Source organism: Hemicordylus capensis, chromosome 2 (assembly GCF_027244095.1).
Source record: "Hemicordylus capensis ecotype Gifberg chromosome 2, rHemCap1.1.pri, whole genome shotgun sequence".
NCBI lineage: Eukaryota > Metazoa > Chordata > Lepidosauria > Squamata > Cordylidae > Hemicordylus > Hemicordylus capensis.
In genome coordinates this window covers 244,936,795-244,958,986 of record NC_069658.1, presented here as the reverse complement: position 1 = coordinate 244,958,986, position 22,192 = coordinate 244,936,795, and the positions used below count along the sequence as shown (strand labels likewise).

Below are 22,192 nucleotides of genomic sequence, written 5' to 3'. Positions count from 1 at the left end.
ACCTGGATATCTGCTAGGATGGGGGAGACCTGTCCTGGACCTCCAGTTCCCCCCTAGTTACTTGGCAGCACTTGTGTAAAGCTGCCCCATGTCAAGAGTATTTGGCTGACTCCGCAGTTCATGGCAAGAGGGGGTTATTTAAGATATATATTTGTCTGGGATTTTAGAGACACAATTCTGTTTTATGACTTTGCAGTCATAACAACTTTGTATGACTGTGTAGTCCCACAACTTTGGAGAATGATTCTGGGGTGTTGTTTTTTTGCTTTTACAGTTGCAACTTTGTACTGGCCTGTGCTCTCTGGACAATAAATATGTACCCTCTCTCCATCTTCTACTACACCACCAACCGGCCCTCCAACAGAGCTTGCCTGGGGTTAAATCAGGGTTGCAAAACTTGGGTCCCTCTTGTAGATGTGGGACTACAACTCCCATCATCCTTGACTTGGCCATTGTGGCTGGGGATGATGAGAGTTGTGGTCCAACATCTGCAAGAGGGACTCAAGTTTTGCAACCCTGGCTTAACCCCATGCAAGCTCTGTTGGAGGGCCAGTTAGTGGCCCAGTTGAACTTTGTGCCTGGATAACAGTTGGGATACAGCTTAAAAGCCATGTCTGGGAACCCCTCAGCTCATAGGACACCGAACTGACAAAACAGATTCAGCACAGATATTTGATTTGTACCCATATAGTTATTCTGAAACAGTGTTTCAGTGGCCTGTTGGAAAGGAAGCTTTGCTTCCATTTGGCTCTGTGGTATTCCAGAGGGAAGAGGCTGAGCTTTGGAGAATAAAGCAGAACTTAAGCTGTGAAAGCCACAATACTGAAGAATTACTATTTTGCTGTGCACGATGGGCTGAAATATTGGCAAGATGAAATCAGACAGGCGTTCCGAATCCTGGGCTGACACCCAGACTAACAATGCACTGGCCTATTGGGGGGGAAGATTTTCACCAATATTCCCTTCCATCTTAAGCCCTCTGTGCCAACCCAAAAATATGCCCCTGAGGGTCAAATATTTTCTGTCCTACATAACACCAGCACAGCATTAATCTTGATGCCAGCCTAGGTATTTTCCCATGCTGCCCATGAAGCATGTGTAGTTTCTGGCAGCTGTATGCTCTTTGCCTTTTTATTTCTAAGATTTGCCTACCAATGGCATTCAATGGCCCACCAATCCAAAAGTGTGTTGTGTGCGCTGTTTCCAGGCAACCCAACAGCACGTCTTCACTGCTAGTGAAGGCAAAGAAGCTCCATGGCTAAGGATTTCTCCCAGTGGGAGGAGTGTCGCTACAGCAAGAACACAATCCTTAGTAGACACAGAGACTCTCCACCTTCGCTAGCAGCAAGGACGGGCAGGTGAGATACAATGCCTGGAACCAGCACGCGTACCGTGCTCTTGGATTCATAGGGCACTTTGCAAAACAAAAGCCAGTGCCACTTAAGTGGAGATTTTGCTGTGCCTTCTCTACCCTATAGGGAACAGGCTAGGGAGACAGCCCAACTCTGCAACCTGTCAACAGAGACTATTTTAGTTTTGGCAGGTCCAGAACAATATGGATTCATCACAGTGAACCCCACAAAATATTTTCTGCCTGGGTCCCACACAAGCTGGAGCCAGTCCTGTGCCCAGAGGTTCTTTTCTGTCTTACAGGAAGCACCTTTTTAGGTCCATTGCTCTGAATGCCTGCAAATCCCGTTTCTAGGAAGGTGCAATTTGCCAGATTATTCATGTCGTTTCTGTCTCAGCTGCATGGATTCTTTCATGATTAATAAGACCTGAGTCCGAATAGAACCTTTTCTGACACTTTGAGCACTCATATGTTTTCTCGCCGGCGTGGAAACTTTTATGCATAGCATAAAGCCAGTGGCGACTGAACGATTCCTCACACACTGAGCATTTATATGGCTTTTCCCCATTACATTGTTTTGCCGTGGTATGGGTTTTCTCATGGATGATCACCTGGGACTTCCAACTGAAGCTCTTCTCACAGTATGAGCATTTGTAGGGTTTTGCTCCTACATGGGTTGTTTCATGAAGAAACAGCAGCCAATTCCGACTGAAGCTCAGCCCACAAGAAGAGCACCGATAGATGTTCCCCCTGGCGTGGGTTCTCTCATGCGCCATACGCTGCACACACTGGCTGAAGGTTTTTGGACACTGAGAGCATTTGTACACCCTTGTGTGAGCTCTCTCGTGCATGGCAAGACGCAACCCCCGACTGAAGGTTTTGCCACAAGAAGCACATCTGTGTGAGCCGTTCTCTGCATGGATTCTCTGCTGCCTTATTGTTTGGTCCGTGCCACTGGGCCTTTCATCATTCTCACCACACAGATATGGGGTCTCCTGACTCCCACTGGACCTGTCCTGTTCAACGAGGCCCGAGGCCTGTTTGACACTTTCTGCAGACTTGGACTGTGCATTTTGTTCTAACTGTTGCGGGATTTCACGGACGCTCTTCTGGTTTTCCATGCAAGAAACAGCTTGGCTCTTTCTGTTCCTGCGGCGGTATCTTCGCCGCTGCTTTGGTTGGCGTTGATCTGCAGTAGCCAATTCTTCTTCCTCTCTTGCTCTTTTTTTGAATGCTTCCATTTGCTCAGGTCTTTCCCATTGATTGTTTTCCCTCTCACCCTCATTCACTTGTCCACAACCTGTTGGAAGGAAAAAGAAGAGAATTTCAAACAAATCTCTTTGGGTTAACTTGAAAGAAGGCTCGAATGGTCCAACGCGAATGAGAGGCATCACTGAGCTGCACAACTCAGACCTCCAGCTGCTGTTGGACTACAATTTCTATCATGCCCAGTCACTGTGGTCAACGTTCAGGGATTATGGGAGCTGTAATCCAACCACCGCTGGAAGGCCGGAGTTTGGCAGCTCTCAGAGAGCGCTTTCTAGGCTCTCAACAGATGAACTACTAGATCTCTGCCTATTAAAGCTGTACAGGAGAACTTTATTATACGTGGATTCTGTATCTCAGTTTCAGGTATTCGCGGGTGTCTAATTTACACCCAATTTCAGTATCCAAGGATACTAAAGGGTTAAAACCCATGTATCCGCAGTTCCTAGAAGGCCGGAAGTGACTGCTGAGGTCACTTCTGCCCCTTTTGTCAGCAGGAGCCATTTTGTGGCTTGTTTCTTTGAGGAAAGCTCCCCCCCGATATTTTTGAAGTTTTGGGGGGCATTTGGCAGTCTGGCAGACATTGCTGGGCACAAAAAGACCCTACAGAGCAAGATAGAGTACTCACCCCCCACTGTTTTGCACCATTTTTTGCCTATTTCCTTAAAAAAACCAAGCATTCCCCCCACCCGGTTTGGGGAGACATTGCTCAGCACAAGGAGACCCCAAGGAGCACACTACAGTAGTTTTTTTTGCTGGTTTTTTTTGGGGGGGGGCAGGTGTTTGGTTTCTTTACAACTTTTTTGAGCATTCTGGAACCTAACCCCCCTTTCCCCATAGGAATAACACCTCATTACTCGTGGTTTCGTTATTCACAGTAGTAGGTGAGGAACTGAAACCCCCTCCCCCTGAGTAGCACGGTCCTCCTGTACCTGACTACCCAAAGCTGAATAATGTGCACCACCCTTTTGGAACCATGTGGAGATGGCTGCTCCGAGCTCACATGTTCCCACTCAATCCAATTTCCATATTCATTTCAGTTCACTGTAGCAGAACTGTGGGAAGAGAGCTGGTCTTGTGGCAGCAAACATGACTTGTCCCCTTAAGCTAAGCAGGATCCGCCCTGGTTGCATATGAAAGGGAGACTAGAAGTGTGAGCACTGTAAGATATTCCCCTTAGGGGATGGAGCCGCTCTGGGAAGAGCATCTAGGCTCTAAGTTCCTTCCCCGGCTTCTCCAAGATAGGGCTGAGAGAGATTCCTGCCTGCAACCTTGGAGAAGCCGCTGCCAGTCTGTGCAGACAATACTGAGCAAGATGGACCTATGGTCTGACTCAGTATATGGCAGCTTCCTATGTTCCTAACTTCCCAACAGACACACCATTGCTTTCTTCCTTCCACCAACATTTTAGGCTAAGATTGCCTCCTGCCTCCCCACCCTAGTCTCTGCCTCCCATTCTCCAATTACTATTAAGCATCAGACTGCAATTCAGTCTTTCCCACTAACTGAGCATTCATATAATTTCTATGTCACATGGATTATCTGATGAGTGGCAAGTACTGAACCCAATCCCCCAAATTTCCTCCACACAATCCAAGTTGTGAAATTTTTTATTCCCTCCTGTGGATTTTCATACATATATGATGGGTGTAATGTAATACTGGTCGTAGCTCAGTGGTAGAGCATCTGCTTTGTGTACAGAAAGTCCCAAGTTTAAGCCCTGGGAACACCTCCAGATAGGGCTGGGAAAGACCCCCCTGGAAAGAGTCTGGAGGGCTGCTGCCAGTCAGTGGTGATAATACTGAGCTAGCTAGTCCAATGGTCTGACTCAGTATAAAGTAGCTTCCTGTGTTCCTGTTTCCAAGAGTGGATGCAGAAGGTCCCAGCTTCAATCCTTGGCATCTCCAGTAGAGCTGGCAAAGACCTCTGTTTCTAACTGCGGCCAGTCAGGACTAAGCTGGTCTTGTGGGAGCAAGCATGAATTGCCCCCTTTGCTAAACAGGGTCTACCCATTGACATTTGAATGGGAAACTACACGTATGAGCACTGTGAGATGATGGGGTCGCTCTAGGAAAAGCACCTGCAAGCTTGCATGCAGAAGGTTCCAAGTCCCACCTCCACCCCGCACCTCCAGCATCTCCAAGATAGGGGAGAGACTCCTTCCTGTAACCTTGGAGAAGCCACTGTCCATTTGTGTAGATAATACTGAGCTAGATGGACCAATGATCTAATGGTATAAGGCAGCTTCCTCTGCACCTATGAGCTAGATGGACCAAAGGTCCGACTCCGAATAAGGCAACTACCTATGCAAGTGGTGAGCCACAACTGAGGCTCCCCGGAAAATACTACATGTGGTTCGTCCCTCACCCATGCAGATGTTTTGGTGGGCTGTCATACCATTGAGAGAGTGGCCCTGCTCACCTCCCCTAGGCAAGCTGCACAGCCTCTCCTTGTGCTGCAGTTCCTTGTGGAATTCTGCCCTGTGTTGAGCCTCAGAGGCATTTTCTTGTTCATGACGACATAAGGAAATATAATCTTCTCTCCATCCAGATGCCCCATGGTTTCCCTCTGGCTCTGACTGTTTCGGTGCCTCTCTCTCCTCCTCCTTTAGGCTCCATTGCTCTTTGCCTGCTCAAGATGAGACAATCACAAATATATACATCAAGCAATACTCAAGTATCTACATGCTGCGGTCATCCTTATGGGTGATTTCAATTCTAGATGCGGTACAGATGACAGTGCCTTAATGGCTTCTCATTTATGGAACTGGGGGGATTGCATTGAGGGATCTTCTGTACCAAATCAGCTATCAAAAGATCAAGTTATCAATAAGTCCGGAGTTCAACTGATCCACTTAGCTAGAATATTTGAGCTGCTATTATTAAACGGTACTATTTCGCCGGATATTCCTGGCAAATATACATTCCTTTCTTCGCGGGGGAGTAGTGTAGTCGACTATGTTATGGTTTCGCGCTCCCTACTCCCCCAGGTTAATCTTTTGAGGTGGGTGAGCAAACTTTTAGTGACCATCTCCCGATGCTCACTTGTTTAGATCTACCTCGGGTGAAGGGGGACACCTCTTTCTCTTGTTTGTTTGAGCAAAGATCAGCTAAGTTGGGTTGTAAAATCAAGTGGTCAAAGGAAGTTGAAAATGAGCTGAATACTTTATATGATTCCCCCAAAGGAAGTAATCTGTATAATTTAATTGTATTTGGAATATATACATCAATTTGTTTAAAGAAAAATAATGATCTTGAAATTGGGAAAAGCTTCATAGCTCAGTTTTCCTCTCCCCAATATTAAAATAATTTATGTAGAGTTACTACTACTACAACAATTACACCGCTTTTCAACAAAGTTTCCAAATCGGTTTACATAGAAAGAGAATAAATAAATAAGACTAGCTGGGCTGGGAGCAGAGTATCTGCGCCTCTAGTTCTCCTCCTCCCGCCCTCCCTCTTGGTTTCCCTTCTGTTCTCAACTAGCCCCCCACCCCCTTCAGCCTGTCGGCTGGCACCACTGCTTTCCTCTCCCCCTGCTGGCAGCTCACTCGCAAACTCTTGCGAGGACTGCCACACATGAGATTAACTACAGGTTTACAGGGGGCGGGGCGGGGGGGGGAGAAAGAAATATGGTTACCTGTCCCCGAAGGGCTCATAATCTAAAAAGGAAATATAAAGTAAACACCAACAACAGCCACTGGAGGGATGCTGTGCTGAGGTTTGTAGAACCCTAGGATGGGGAAACATAATAGCTAATTTAGCCACTTGGCTTGACCAAAGTTTCAGGTTTTGAGATCTGTGCTAGGCCTCTATAGAAGGAAAAAAAGTTTATCTTCTTGCGCGCGTATGTGTGTGCGCGCATGTACACACACTGAACTGTCAAACAACAGGAAGGTGAGAGGAGAGCTGGTCTTGTGGTAGCAAGCATGACGTGCCCCCTTAGCTAAGCAGGGTCTGCCCTGGTTGTATATGAAAGGGAGACCAGAAGTGTGAGCACTGTAAGATATTCCCCTGAGGGGATGGAGCCACTCTGGGAAGAGCAGGAGGTTTCAGGTTTCCTCCCTGGCAGCATCTCCAAGATAGGGCTGAGAGAGATTCCTGTCTGCAACCTTGGAGAAGCCGCTGCCAGTCTGTGAAGACAATACTGAGCTAGATAGACCAATGGTCTGACTCAGTATATGGCAGCTTCCTATAGGACAGGTGTAGTTCCGTGTACCCAAGAAATATGCCCACCACAGAGCCCTGGCATTTTAAGTTTTGAAAAAACAATGGCTCCAGATATAAGGCTCAGGACTTGCAGGGGCAATTTGGGGGCACCAACCAATCACTGGAAAAGAAACAAAGGGATGGGTAATTAGGTGAAAGGTAACAAGATTGTGCAGCCTTGCTTCCTTGGGTGAGTGGCACTGTTCCATCTAAGGTGTACGTGTGTGCGCATGCTCACACATTTTTTGATGTCTGTTCACAATTTTAGATTCTGCTCAGGCTGAATCAGGAAGGTCCCACTCTGAACGCATGTGCGTGCACACTGCTTTGATACTGCCGTCCAGAACAAAACTCATTCCGCACACAGGTGAAAAAGATTAGCGAGAACACAGGTCAGTGGGCAACAAATGAACAATAACCCTAGACTTCCAATTCCCTTGAGGGATAATTTCCATATAAAAATCTCTAACAGATTGGATAGGGCCAGTTGCTCTCCCCACTGCTAAATATCAGAGAATCACCACTTTAAAAAGGTGCCCCTTTGCTCAGTAAAGGGGTTAGTATCCATGCTACCTTATTTATCAATATTTGCATAATGTATGTATATTTTAGGTTAATTCAAATCTTTTGGGTGCAGAAAAAGACAAACAAACAACAACACAGTCCTGCCCTGGAGACAAGGAGGAAGATCAAGACGGGGATGGATGAGCAGCCCTTTGAGGGGCTTGTTAGCCTCAGGACAAGATTCAAGTTTGGGATGAAAGAAATCCTGAGTTAAGATCCCAGACAAGCCCATAAAACCAGAGAAAAAAGTGCAGTTCAAAAGAGAGAGCGAGAGAGACAAGCGGCCACATTTGGAATACTGTGTACAGGGGAGCAACAGCAGGAGAGAGAGATGCCTTCACCTTCTTGGCTGTGGGCAGTGTCCCCTCTAACAGGGATTCCCAGATGTTGTTCACTACAACTCCCAGCATTCCCAACAGCAGTGGCCTTTGCCTGGGGATTCTGGGAGTTGTAGTCCACAGCATCTGGGATTCCCTGTTAAAGAGAACACTGGTTGTGGGCTTCCAAGGGTAGGCCACTGGGGAGAACAGGGTACTGGACTAGATAGGTCTTGGGTCTGATCCAGCAGGGCTCTTATGTTCACAGCTCAATTGCTAGAGCACATGCTTTACAGATATAAAGAAGCCAAGTTCAGCTCCAGTTTAAAAGATCTCAGGTAGAAAAAAGACCTCTGATCAAGACCTTGGAGGTCTGCTTCCAGCCAAAGCAGACAAGGTTTTGTTCAATGGGCAAACTGACTGACTCCGCATAAGGCAAGTCCACAGATCCATGTTTAAACACATAGGGCTCATAGGCTGAGCAACACAGTGGGAGTAAATTCTCCGCAGGGCGAGGTGATCTAGAGCAGGGATTCTCAATGCTGGGTCTCCAGATGTTATTGGACTTCAACTCCCATAATCCTCAACCAAAGACCACTGGGGCTGGGGATTATGGGAGTTGAAGTCCAATACCATCTGGAGACCCAACGTTGACAATCCCTGATCTAGAGCAGGAATTCCCAATCCTGGTTCCTAGATGCTGGACTACAATTCCCATCATCCCCCAGCCAAAGGCCATTGTGGCTGGGGGATGATAGGAGTTGTAGTCCAACATCAGAGGACTCAAGGTTAGGAACTCTTGCCCTGGGGCACAGCCTAAAGGCATATGGAAGAGCCCCTGGTGGCGCAGTGGTAAAACTGCCACCCTGTAACCAGAAGGTTGCAAGTTCGATCCTGACCAGGGGCTCAAGGTTGACTCAGCCTTCCATCCTTCCGAGGTCAGTAAAATGAGTACCCAGAATGTTGGGGGCAATATGCTAAATCATTGTAAACCGCTTAGAGAGCTTCCAGCTATAGAGCGGTATATAAATGTAAGTGCTATTGCTATATGATGCAACCACCTTGCTGAAACTAAGCAGGTCTGTGTATGATCAATTTTTGGATGGGAGATTACCCTGCAAGTCAATTTATGCTACCTTGAGGAATGGGAGAAAGATGAGATACAAATTATATAATGATAGGACTGAAAGGAAACCTGGAAGTCTTCTAGGCAATGTGTGGGTCCCCAGACTTCAACTCCCATAATTCCAAGCAAAGGCCACTGGGGCTGGGGATTATGGGAGTTGAAGTCCAATAACATCTGGGGACCCACACGCTGATAAACCCTGTTCTAGGCCAAAGCTCTTGTTCAGTGCAGGAAACTGCTACAGCCTCCCTGAGAGACGGCCATCCAGCCTTTATCTACAAATCCACTTGCTCACCAGTGGCAAGTGCCCCCAGCTGTCTGGCAAGCAGGACACCCAGCACCATACAGATCTCCTCAGAGGTCTCATTTTCACTACCATTTCTGAGACGGGAAGGAACAGCAGCAAACCTCCTTTAACAGTAGGTGAGGACTCCCACTGTTTCTTACCATCTCCATGTCCGAGTGCAAAAAACCCTTAAAATTACTTATTTATTGTATGTGTACATCGCCCCAAACTCACATCTCTGGGTGAAAAATAAAACAGAGCATACATAAAAGAAAACACAGAAATTAAAACAGTTTAAAACCACAATTCTCGTTTTAAAAGCTTGGGTGAATAAATGTGTCTTAAGAGGCTTTTTAAACGTTGTCGGAGATGGGGAGGCTCTTATTTTGACATGTAGTGTATTTCAAAGCTATAGGGGGCAGAATGACAGAAGTTCTGCTTCTCTCCCAAGCCCTCTGTCTGTGTGCCAGAAAAGGATCAGAGGGAAAGAGGAGAAACTGGTGACAACCACAAATCATGGCTGGCTAGTGAGCTAAGCCTAAGTTTGCAGATTTCCGACTATCACATCTCCCTCGAGTCTTCCCTTCCCCAGACTAAACACACCTGGCTCCATCAACCATTCCTCACAGGACTTGGTTTCCAGACCAACCATCTTTGCATGTTTTATCGTCACACAGGACGCTTGAGCCTGTCCCTTTTGCCCTATTGGTCAGTTCCACTCATGAGGTATGGCCGAGACTGAATGCTTGCACCCCAGGGGAAGGGGCTGTGCCCAGTATTCCCTCTAACAGGTATTCCCAGATGTTGTTCACTACAACTCCCAGAATTCCCCCCTTCCCCTACCAATGGGTACCAAAAATAGGACCTTACTTAAAATGTGCAGAAGCACAAATGTGCAGGAGCATGCTACTTGATGCCGGACTGGGAGGAAACTATTAAGACAGCAACTTATCTACAAGACAGATTACCCACTAAAACCAAAGATTTAACAACATTTGAATTGTGGAACAGGGGAGAAAAAAAAACACAGCTTAAAGAGTGTCTGGAAGTAAAGCATATGTGTTCATCCCCAAGGAGCAGAGGGGGAAATTAGACTGTAGAAGCGAGGAAGAAATGTCTGTGGCAGATGAATCAGGCAGTAAAAATGAGAGAATCCTCGACCCTGCTAGAGACACTATCAACCTGAAATAAAGTGGACAGGTGAGCTACCCAAGGTACTCTGGAGCATTTTGAAATTAAAACATAAAAGAAAGCTTACTGCACAAGGTCACTTCTCTGTCGTCGTCCTCCTCCTGCTTCACTTCCCTACACAGCTGCTTCTGCCCAGCATCCGACGGAGCCTGCTCTACCTCAGAGGAACTCACAGCCACTTCCACAAGTGGTGCCAGAACCTGAAACAACAGTAAAGATGCCCTTCAGGGTTAAGTGCGGAAAGGAAGTCAATGGGGTCAAGCCCCAGTGCAGTCTTCAGCTGTCATTCATGCCGCCAGCAACCCACTGGAATTCAGAGTTGCTTTCCACCTTGGTCAACAGTCGAGACCTTTCCTCAAACAGAAAGGGGAGCTGCAGTCCCGACACCAAGGTGATGTCAGCCATGTCCCCCTTTGGGGCCATGAGAATTCCCAGAAGAAACTGCCCTCACCCGCTGTGGCCACCATCTTTCGGCTTCTTTCTGTCTCTGCAGGAAAACCTCAGCCAGGATCACGGCCTGGGCACAGGTCTCTGGGCCACGTTCCTGGACCCAGCTCCGGATCTCCGGGGGCAGGATGGCCAGGAACTGCTCCAGGATCAGCAGCTCCAGGATCTGCTCCTTGGTGCGTCTCTCTGTTCTCAGCCACTGATGACAACGTTCCTGAAGTCGGCTGTGGGCTGCTCTTGGTCCCTCAGCCTCTTGGTAGCAGAACTGCCTGAAGTGCTGGCGCTGCTTCTCCCTCCTCTGGGCGGCCCCTTGCAGGATGGCCACCTTCACCTTTCTGTAGTTCCCTGCAGTTCCGGCCTCCAGTCTGTGGAAGGCCCGCTCGGCTTCCCCGCTGAGGGCCGGCCGGAGTCGGGTCACCCACTCTTCCTTGGGCCACCGGCAGGCTTCGGCCACTTGCTCGAAGGAGGCCAGGAAAGCTCTGGCATCGTCCCAAGGAGCAGGCTCCTCTGGCAGCAGAGGGGCTCCCCAGTCTGAGTGAGGGGTCTCCACCGTCTTCAGCAGCACCTGCCATTGGGCCTCCCATCGCTGAAGTGGCCCCTCAGCCAGCTGCTGTTTAACTACTTCTTCTGGTCTCCTTTGCAGGAATTCCCCGATACTTCCAGCCTGGATAATGTGAGGGGTCTTGTCAAATCCTGGTTTGGGGCCTAACGAAGCTTCCTCCTCCACTTTTATCTCCAGGCGTTTCCATGGTTCCAATGGAGATGGGGCCTGGGGACTGGAACCCAAGCATCTCCCCTCCTCCCCAGCCATGGTCTCCCTCCGAACACAAACGCTCAGAGACCCTTTGCCCCCAATGTTTACAGCCAAAGGGCCCTTTGAATGGCTAAGTGTTTTGCATATGAATTTCTGCCCTTGCTACAACAGGCACACTGGTGCTGCCTTTCTTCACAGCACTTGTATTCATAGATCAGGAAGCTGATATGCAGCAAGCGGCTTCTGGGGTCCAGGAATGGAAGGATTTTCCTACAGAGAAGGGAACAGGAAAATGAGAATAATGAACACTTTACACTCACAAAATGCCAACAAAGGTGAGGAACACAGGAAGGGGTGGTGACACAGGAAGCCATATTCTACCATGTCAGGCCCCTCTTGGTGCATCTATTTCAGTGTTGTCTGCAGTGCAGAAGTTCTGGAGAGCTTCTCTGCACTGACTGGCAGAAGTTCTCCAGCAGGATTTCCAGTCTCCTGCCTTTGGGCTTCTCGGAGGCATCTGGTGGGCCACTGTGGGGAACAGAAACAGACCAGATGGGCCTTGAGCCTGATCCAGCAGGGCTGTTCTTATGTTCTCGCCCTACTTGGAGATGCTGCCAGGGATTGAACTTTTGGATCTACTGCATGCCAAGCGGGTGCTCTGCCTCTCAGCTACAGCCCCTCCCTATATTATGGAGCCCTACTACAGCAAGTCAGACCCGTGGCCTGTCGTGCTCCGGATTGTGTGCTCTAACTGGCAGAAGCACTCCAGGGTTTCAGGCTGCCTTTCCCAGCCCTACCTGAGGATGTCAGGGGTTGAACCTGGGACCTTATGCATACAAAACAGCAGCTCTACTACCAAGCTACAGGTCAATATGATGCTGCCTTATATCGAGCCAATCCCTTGGTCCATCTGTCCCATTATTGTCTATACCAGGGTTTCTTAACCTTGGGTCCCCAGATGTTGTTGAACTACAACTCCCATCATCCTCAGCCACAACGGCCATGTCTGGTGATGGGAGTTGATGATGGGAGTTGTAGTCCAACAACATCTGGGGGGCCAAGATTAAGAAACCCTGGTCTACACTACAGTGACTGATAGCAGTTCTGTAAGGATCAGGCTGGTTTTCCCAGCTGTACCTGGAGATGCCAAGAACAGACCAAATGAATTGGGGCAGCCCGATAGGCTTATGGTAGCAAGCATGGATTATCCCCTTTGCTTAGCAGGGTCTGCCCTGGTTTGCATATGAATGGGAGACTACATGCATGTACTATTAAGATATTCCCCCTTAGGGGATGGGACCACTCTGGGAAGAGCATCTATGCACTTGCAATCATTCCCTGGCAGCATCTCCAAGATAGGTCTGAGAGAGACTCCTGCCTGCGACTTTGGAGAAGCTGCAGCCAGTCTGTTCAGACAGTTCTGAGCTAGATGGACCAATGGTCTGACTCTGTATAAGGCAGCATCCAATGTTCCTTCCATGACCACTGGTGCCATATAACTGGTGAGATAACAGAAACTCATATCTTGGATTTTTGCTGTAGACAAGCCACAGGACAGAAAGAAAAGATAATTCCAGCCATGACAGGAAGATAAAGGCCCTATCTACCCCCAGCACAGTACCTCCAGTGACTGTTGCTGGTGTCTAACTTCTGTTTCTTTTAGACTGTGAGCCCTTTGGGGACAGGGATCCATCTTATTTTTGTTGTTATTTCTCTGTGTAACCCACCCTGAGCCATTTTTGGAAGGGCGGTATAGAAAATAAATAAGTACTGTAAGTAAGTTCACTGTCATCTGAAAGGTTTCTGCCAGAGGGTTACATTGCCCATCAACCAATCCCCAAATCTGGAGCTCTGCTGACATCCCCTTTATTATTATTATTAATTTGATTTCTATACCACCCTTTCAAATATGGCTCAGGGCAGTTTACACAGAGAAATAATACATAAATAAGATGGATCCCTGTGCCCAAAGGGCTCAGTCAAAAAATAAACATAAGATAGACACCAGCAACAGTCACTGGAGGTACTATGCTGGGGGTGAATAAAGCTAGTTACTCTCCCTCTGCTAAATAAAGAGAATCACCACGTTAAAAGGTGCCTCTTTGCCAAGTTAGCAAGGGTCCTTTAATAGATGTGGTGGCCACTGACAGCATATGATTCTCCTGCATTGCTCTGGTATATCTGAAAGTCTGAGCCATGCAGGTGTCGGAAACAGACAGCACAATCCCCTTCTGCACTTCCCCTCTCAGATCCCAGAGCAGTGCTGGAGTGGCAAGGAACCTTGTCATGTGGCCCAGAACTTCTGACAATGCTGGAGATTCTGGGAGGAGTCTACAGTTGCTATGCCACTCAACATGACTTTAGGATGGGCCTTGCTGAACTCAAGATTCAGCCCCACTCTGGGGGAAGTTACCAACCAGCAAAGTACTACTAGACTACAAGTTCTCAGTGGTGTTTACTTTTTTTTTAAAGTGATGGTTCCCTATCCCAAAAGGGCTCACAGTCTAAAAAGAAGCTTAAGACACCAGCAACAACCACTGGAGGAATGTTGTGCTGGGATTCAATAGGGACAGTTGTTCCCCCCCCTGCTAAATAAGAGGACTATCACTCAAAAAGATGCCTCTTTACTCAATTAATAGGGCAAACTAAGGAATAAGCCTAGGAATAATCCCAGCCACACTTGTAGGGACTTATCTCTGTTTTAAAAGGGCTTACACTACACTGAAAAGCTGATGGGCTCTCTACCAATGGAGTCCCATAGGAAGGTACAATTTTCTTCTTCTTCTTCAGAGAGAGGGGGTGGGGGGGACATGGCATACCAGGCCATTCGAGGCCCACAAAAGCCAGGGTGCAATTTTTCTGAATCCCTAGCTTAATATATATAGCCTGACCCCTAATAAACAATGCAGCCTTTTACAGAGTCAGACCTTTGGTCCATCTGCTCAGTTTCACCTACTCTGACTAGCAGCAGTCCTCCAGGGTTTCGGACAGCAATCTTTCCCAACCCTGCCTGCAGAAGCCAGAAATTGAACCTGGCACGGGTTACTTTTAGTAGAGAAAGAACTAAACTCCCGTCTCCCTCCCTTTGCCCATGACCTAAGCAGGCTGCACAGACAGGGATAAAAAGGTTTTTTACTCACTCCATCCACCGGTTGATTCACTCATTCATTCTTCCAGCAAGAGACGTCTTGCATCTTCTCTTTTAATCGCATTCCCCCCTCCCTTTCACCCAACTCTCTAAAGTCACTCCTCTTCCCGCGTTCTCTTGCAGCAACACAAGTCGCATTCGCACAAACATGCAGACGGCAGAGCATTTTTTTTAAACCGAAGGCGGGGCTACAACAGGAAGAAGCTTGCCAGCACCGAGTCTCTCGCAATTCTAGGTCCTTTCTAGGAATCGGAAACTCAGTCTTTTTAACCCTTTATATAGCTCTGCAAGAACACCTCAATGAAATGCTAATACTCTTTACTGGTGGTGGCTAGGCTTACCTTTTGCAAAGGGGTCTCTCCCCTTCAACGTTTTTCCTTCTTGGTGTTGCACCGATTATATATAAAGTATTTCAATAGTAAGTTGTTATTTATTTATGTATTTATTTATTGGATTTATATACCACCTAGTATAAAAATCTCAAGGCGGTGTAGAGAATTAAAACATTATTAAACAGAATTAAAAAGTATAAAATATAAAACACTAAACATTAATAAAAGGATAAAAGTTATAATAGATAAATAGTTATATCAAAGTGGCAAATGTAATCATTATTAAATGTTTGGAATCGTATGTAGTAGTTCAGCAGCAGTAGTAAATTGTATCCTGTTCTTCCTACAAGGAGCCCAGAGCAGTAAACATGATTATGTTTATCCTCACAACAACCCTGCGAGGTAGGTTAGGCTAAGATAAATGACTGTCCCAGAATCACGCAGCACATTTCAGGGTGAGGCTGAACAGGGATTCAGAAATGTCTCCCTCATCCTAGATCAGGGGTAGGCAACCTTGGCTGTCCATGCTGTTGTTGACCTATAACCCCCATCATCCCCAGTGACAATTTTGTGGCTGGGGATGATGGGGGTCGTAGTTCGACAACAGCTGTAGAGTCAAGGTTGCCTATCCATGAACTAGCCCAACATTCTAACCCTTTCAACACACGGGTAATAATTCAGTAATTATTTGCATAGAAAACATATACAAATAATACAACTGAATACACATATTTACAAATGTAGGGGAGCTGTATAATGGAACATTTTAGAGTATCCGGGGTGTAACTATAATAAGGCAAGGGGAGACAGTTGTCTGGGGGCCCACTGCCTTGGGGGGCCCCCAGAGGAAGTCACATGACTGACTCCTCCAGCCGTGCACCCGCCTGGGCTTCCTTCAGTTGTATTCATCCTCCGAAACTGATGTGAGAGTTAAGACCTGGAGCTACCAGAACAGCATGTCTTTCTCTAGTCCCATGAAATGACTTGCATCGTCCACAATTTACAAAGCCTTTTAAAAATAATTTAGGATGATGTTCTATTGTGGCACATAGGTTTTAGTTTATATAGATATAGATATAGATATAGATATAGATATAGATATTTGTTACCACTATTCAGCCTCATTTAAGATTTCTTTACTTCATGAGATGAGCTTCAATCGGGGGGGGGGATTTTAAAACCTTGTCTCTGGGCTCACTCCAACCTTGCTATGCCCCTGGAGTAGATAACTATAAGAGTACATTAGATTCAGAGAGATAGTATAGCGCAAAATACAGTTTAGCATAGAAATTTTAGAATAGACACTAGAGTTGAGAACAGTGTAAAAGAAAAAACTGCACAAGCCAGAACAACTGATTAAAAATCAAGCTGGACCCCCTCAAAAAACACCCCCAACAGAGTGCATGAGAGATATTTGAGAACAATATTTTAGAACTGAAATATCTTCACTATACTTTTATTAACCAATTCCAGCCAAAAATGAAACAGAATAGTCATTTTGTAAACTTTTTCTTTGCCAAAAAAAAAGGGATACATTAGAGACGTGGAAACAGTATTTTAGAACTGAAATATTTCCAGTTTTATACTTTTAGTAGCCCCTCCATGGCCAAGAATGGAACTGAACAACCTGGAATGGCCATTTCATAATAATATATTTGTCAAACACAGTGGGGGCTGCTAAATACATTCAAACTGAATTTGAATAAGATGGAGGTACTGATTGTGTGGGATCGGGACCCGAGAAATGGTTCAGATCTGCCTGTTCTGCATGAGGTTACACTCCCCCTGAAATATGAGATACGTAGCTTGGGAGTGCTCCTGGAACCAACACTCAGGTTGAGGCAGTGGCCAGGAGTGCTTTTTATCAGCTTTGGCTGATTTTTAGATTGTGAGCCCTTTGGGGACAGGGATCCATCTTATTTATTTGTCATTTCTCTGTGTAAACTGCCCTGAGCCATTTTTGGAAGGGTGGTATAGAAATTGAATTAATAAATAATAATGATAATAGTAATAATCTCAATAAGTCAGCAAAAACATTCAGATATTTATTTTTTTTAAAAGCAATTAGCATGTGGAGTACAAAGTTAACAATCAATTGTGAGACACTTGGACAGGTTAACATCAGAAGAGGTATTTTCCAAGGGGACTCACTATCCCCTCTGTTGTTTGTAATCGCCATGTCTCCACTTTCACAAATAGTGAACAAAACAGGCCTTGGATACCAAACATCTAAAACCTCAAGTTAAAAAAAAACATCTGCTCTGCATGGATGATTTGAAGTTGTATGGAAAGTCCCAATCAGAAATCGAATCACTGCTACTCTGTCTGCCTATTCAGTAGCGATATAGCAATGGAGTTTGGTCTAGATAAGTGTGCCGTATTAATAATGAACAGAGGAAAAATAACAAAAACAGAAGGAATAGAACTGCCCAATGGAAACAACATCAAGAACTTGGAAGAGAAAGAACATTACAAATACTTGGGCATTCTTCAGTCTGATAACATCAAACACACTGAAGTTAAAAGAAAAATTGGAAGAGAATACATCAGGAGAGTTAGAAAAATTCTAAAGTCCAAACTCAATGGTGGGGACACCATAGAAGCCATAAACACCTTGGCTATACCCATCATTAGATACAATTCGGGAATAATAGACTGGACCCAGGCAGAACCAGAGATGCTAGTTTGTAAGCCTAGGAAAATAATGACCATCAATCACGCTCTGCACCCCCGCAGTGATGTAGATAGGCTATACCTCCCTTCCAGCTCAGGTGGAAAAGGAATGCTTCAAGTGCATCAAACAGCAGAGGAGGAGAAAAGAGGCACTGAAGAATATATGAAGGACAGTGAAGAAGATTCACTTCAAATGGTCAATAATGAGAAACTATTCAACACCAATGAAACAAAGCAGGCCTACAAGAAAGAACAAGTCAAGAACCGAGCAGAAAAATGGAGAAGTAAACCACTGCATGGTCAATATTTGCACAAAATAAGTGGAAAATCAAACCTCACCAAGACCTGGCAATGGCTTAAGAATGGCAACTTGAAGAAAGAAACAGAGGGTTTAATACTGGCTGCACAAGAACAGGCACTAAGAACAAATGCAATAAGAGCCAAAGTCGAAAAATCCACCACAAACAGCAAGTGCCGCCTTTGTAAAGAAGCAGATGAAACAGTGGACCACCTAATCAGCTGTTGTAAAAAGATCGCACAGACTGACTACAAACAAAGGCATGACAAGGTAGCAGGGATGATACACTGGAACATCTGCAAAAAATACAAGATACCTGTAGCCAAAGATTGGTGGGACCATAAAATTGAAAAAGTTGTAGAAAATGAAGATGTAAAAATATTATGGGACTTCCGACTATAAACAGACAAACGTCTGCCACACAATACACCAATGAGAAGAAAGAAAGAAAACCAAGTCAAAATAATCGACATAGCAATACCAGGTGACAGCAGAATAGAAGAAAAAGAAACAGAAAAATAACAAAATACAAAGATCTACAAATTGAAATTGAAAGGCTGTGGCCGAAGAAGACCAAAATAATCCCAGTAGTAACTGGCGCCCTAGGTGCAATTCCAAAAGACCTTGAAGAGCACCTCAACACCATATGGGCCACAGAAATCACCATCAGCTAACTACAAACAACAACTTTACTGGGAAGAGCCTACATTTTGCGGCAATACCTATAATAACAACAACAATATTGATAATAAAATTCAGCCATCCCAGGTCCTTGGGAAGGACTCGATGTCTGGATAAAGCAAACCAGTCAATAACACCTGTTTGACTGTCCAAAGAAATAATAATAAGAAAACAATTAAACACAAGGACCTTCAGATAGAAATTGAGTGGCTCTGGAAAAAGAAAACAGTGGTGGTGCCAATAGTTGTCGATGCCCTTGGTGCAGTACCAAAAAAGGCCCTGCTGCCGCCGCTCCTCCTCATGGGTGGCAAACAGGGAAGTCCCGCCACCTGGTTCCCTCCCACCCCAGCATCCCACGGCGCCTGGCCTCAGCGGCCGGTCCTGCCACCTCCTGGCCGAGAGCCGCCTCCGCGGCCAGGCCCAGCACCTCCGTGGTCTGGACCGCCGCCAGGCCGAGTGCCACCTTTGCGGCCGGGCCCGCCGCGGCAAGTGCCATCTCCGCGGCCCGCCGTGCCCGCTGCCGCCACTTACCAGCCTCTGCGGCCAGCCTCTTCAGGGCCAGCTACCTCTCCCCAGCCCCCACCCCCACATTCTGCCCCAGTCTCCGGGCGGGGACGGGCCCAGGCTGCCGGGCCGAGTGCCGCCTCTGCGGCCGGGCCCGCCACCTCGCCTCACCTCTGCGGCTGGGCCGGACGCACCGCCACCATGGCCTGGCCCGCTGCCAGCCAATTCTCCTGGGTGCACCAGCCAATCAGGTGCCTCCTCCGCCCAGCCAATCAGGCTGGATGCTGACATATCTATATATGTATTTCTCCTGGGTGTGCCTTCGAATGTGTGTCACACATTCGAAGGCACACCCAGGAGAAATACATATATAGATATGTCAGCTACGTCCATTTCTGAAGGTAAATGATCTTAAAACAGTGGTGCATATGCTGGTAACCTCTAGGCTTGACTACTGCAATACAGTCTACATGGGGCTGACTTTGTACCTAGTCTGGAAACTACAATTGGACCATAATGCGGCAGCCAGTTTGGTCTCTGGGATACCCGAAGCGACCATATAACATTGGTTTTAAAAGAACTGCACTGGCTGGCTGCTAATAGGTTTCTGAGCAAAATACAAAGTGCTGGTTATTACACATAAGGCCCTCAATGGCTTGGTCCAGGGTACTTAAGAAAGTGCCTTCTGTGTCATGAACCCTGTCACCTATTAAGATCAACTGGTGAGGTCCATTTACGGTTGCCGCCGATGGCTTGTTTGGTGGTGACTTGGGACCAGGCCTTCTCTGTGGCTGCCCCAGGGCTTTGGAATACAGTAATCCCTCGACCTACGAACTACTCAACTAACGTTGTTTTCAAGTTACAAGCGACAAAAAAGACCGGAAGTAGTTGCCGGTTTAGATTCAGCTTACTCGACCTACGAATTTTTAGATGCGGCTTCCTCGAATTACGAATGTTTTCAGACTTCCGTGGTGCGCTCCTCGACTTACGAAAATTTCGACCTCCGAACGTGCGTTCGGAATGGATTATTTACATAAGTCGAGGGACCACTGTATGTTCCCTGTTGAAATAAGAGCATCACCTTAGGAAGACCCCCTCAAGATGCACCTGTTTTCTCAAGCTTTTAACTGAATTAATTATTTAATCTGTTTTTATTTTATAAGATTGTTTTTATTTAACATGTGAAATTTTAATGGTTTTTATTCTGTGTTATACTTCTGTTTTAATTCAGTACACTGCCTAGAGATGCACATTTCAGGCTGAATAAAAATATGATAGATAAATAGATAGATAGATAGATAGATAGATAGATGAAATGGTACGTGGCAGAAAAGGCTTTACAGCAATAAACCCACAAGAACATATTTAGAAATTATTATAGCAATGGTTTATATGTATAGTTAATGTGAACCGCGCAGACAGGTAAGCGGGAAGTCAATATTTATTTAATCAAATAAATGCAAGTAATTTGAATGTAAAGCTATTGTAAAAGCCAATAAAAATTTTAAAATGCAAAAAAACCCGCAAACATATTTAGAAATTAGGAGAAGGGGCAGTTTGCCAAGTACCCTGAGAAGGATTTACAGGAGAGAAGGAAATCTTGTTTTCCTTAATGGCAATGAGACTTTAGCTAGGCAATTCTCTATTTTCTCTTATGAACCCTGTCTGTTTTTAGACACCTTGGAAGGGTTTGCTTGTTTAAAGAACATAAGAACAGCCCTGCTGGATCAGGCCCAAGGCCTATCTAGTCCAGCATCCTGTTTCGCACAATGGCCCACCAGATGCATCAGGGAAGTCCACAGGCAGGAGTTGAAAGGGGCATGCCCTCCCTCCTGCTGTTACTCCCCTTCAACTGGTATTCAGAGGCATCCTGCCTTTGGGGCTGGAGGTGGCCTACTGCCCTCCAACTAGTAGCCGATGACAGACCTCTTCTCCATGAAGTCACCCAAACCCCTCTTAAAGCCATCCAGGTTGTTGGCTGCCATCACATCTTGTGGCAGAGAATTCCACAAGTGGATTATGCATTGTGTGAAAAAGTACCTCCATTTGCTGGTCCTAAATTTCTGGGCAAATGTTTTCTGGCTCCTAATGTCTTTGGAACCCACCTAATGGCATAGCGGGGAAATGACTTGACTAGCAAGCCAAAGGTTGCCGGTTCGAATCCCTGCTGTATGTTTCCCAGACTATGGGGAACACCTCAATCGGGCAGATGTGATATAGGAAATTGCTCAGGGGCATAACTATAATAGGGCAAAGGGAGACAGTTGTCTAGGGGCCCACTGCTTTGGCTCCTCCCAGAGACAAGTCACATGACTGACTCACCCAGCCGCACACCCGCCCAGGCTTCCTTCAGTTGTATTCATCCTCCGAAACTGATGTGAGTGTTAAGACCTGGAGCTACCAGAACAGCATGTCTTTCTCTAGTACCATGAAATGACTTGCATTGTCCACAATTTACAAAACCTTTAAAAAAATAATTTAGAATGATGTTCTATTGTGACACATAGGAGATATATATAATTTTACTCTGCTTTTTGTTACCACTATTCAGCCTCATTTCAGATTTCTTTACTTCATGAACTGAGCTTCGGGTGGGGGGGGGGGCATTTTAAAATCTTGTCTCTGGGCTCACTCCAACCTTGCTACGCTCCTGAAGTTGCTCAAAAGCATCATCTCATCCTGCGCAGGAGATGTCGACCGCGGACTTTACTTTGATGTCTTTGGAACTTGAACTTTCATGCTTCCTCCTTTGTGTCTCCGCCTTCCCCTCCCGATTCTATCAATTAATTATTTCACAGAACGGTTAGCAGTCAACGGGGTCAGAGTTGTATGGAAGTTGTATCAGAACTTCACGTTCTGCATCGACATTAGCAATATGGAGGGCACGTAATGCAAACAGGGCCCTTATTTTAACGTGCTGACCCACAAATGGAGGCGCTCCAATGGGAACCAGAAGTGAAGGCTGCGTGTGTGAGCTCTTGTCTCTTTCCGTGCTCTGCTCAGAGGGTTCCTCTTTTCAGGTGCATGTGCACGCTCAGTGGGGAAA

General features: G+C 46.3%; 1 protein-coding gene across 4 annotated transcripts; it reads right to left on the bottom strand.

The window, feature by feature from the left end:
- Positions 1-456: 456 nt before the first annotated feature.
- On the bottom strand, positions 457-14,906 carry LOC128342610 (zinc finger and SCAN domain-containing protein 22-like). Of its 4 annotated transcripts, XM_053290124.1 has the most exons (6): positions 14,651-14,906; positions 11,892-12,038; positions 10,761-11,780; positions 10,377-10,509; positions 5,015-5,248; positions 457-2,651 (listed from the first exon to the last, which is right to left on the bottom strand). In XM_053290124.1, the coding sequence occupies exons 3-6, from the start codon at positions 11,565-11,567 to the stop codon at positions 1,729-1,731; spliced, it is 2,097 nt and encodes a 698-aa protein (XP_053146099.1). In that variant the 5' UTR covers positions 11,568-11,780; positions 11,892-12,038; positions 14,651-14,906; the 3' UTR covers positions 457-1,728. The 4 variants fall into 4 exon arrangements, with proteins under 4 accessions (XP_053146099.1, XP_053146098.1, XP_053146101.1 ...); XM_053290123.1 differs by lacking the exon at positions 11,892-12,038; XM_053290126.1 differs by lacking the exon at positions 11,892-12,038 and having other exon boundaries at positions 459-2,651; positions 5,039-5,248.
- Positions 14,907-22,192: the final 7,286 nt, after the last annotated feature.

What these genes read in the sequence shown, in the direction of transcription:
- LOC128342610 (XM_053290124.1), bottom strand. Translation starts at nt 11,567, where the DNA reads ATGGCTGGGGAGGAGGGGAGATGCTTGGGTTCCAGTCCCCAGGCCCCA. An exon ending in AAAGATGGTGGCCACAGCGG is followed by an intron (nt 10,510 to 10,760) that starts GTGAGGGCAGTT and finishes CTGTTGTTTCAG; the next exon opens with GTTCTGGCACCACTTGTGGA. An exon ending in GCAGGGCCACTCTCTCAATG is followed by an intron (nt 2,652 to 5,014) that starts GTATGACAGCCC and finishes TCCTTCCAACAG; the next exon opens with GTTGTGGACAAGTGAATGAG.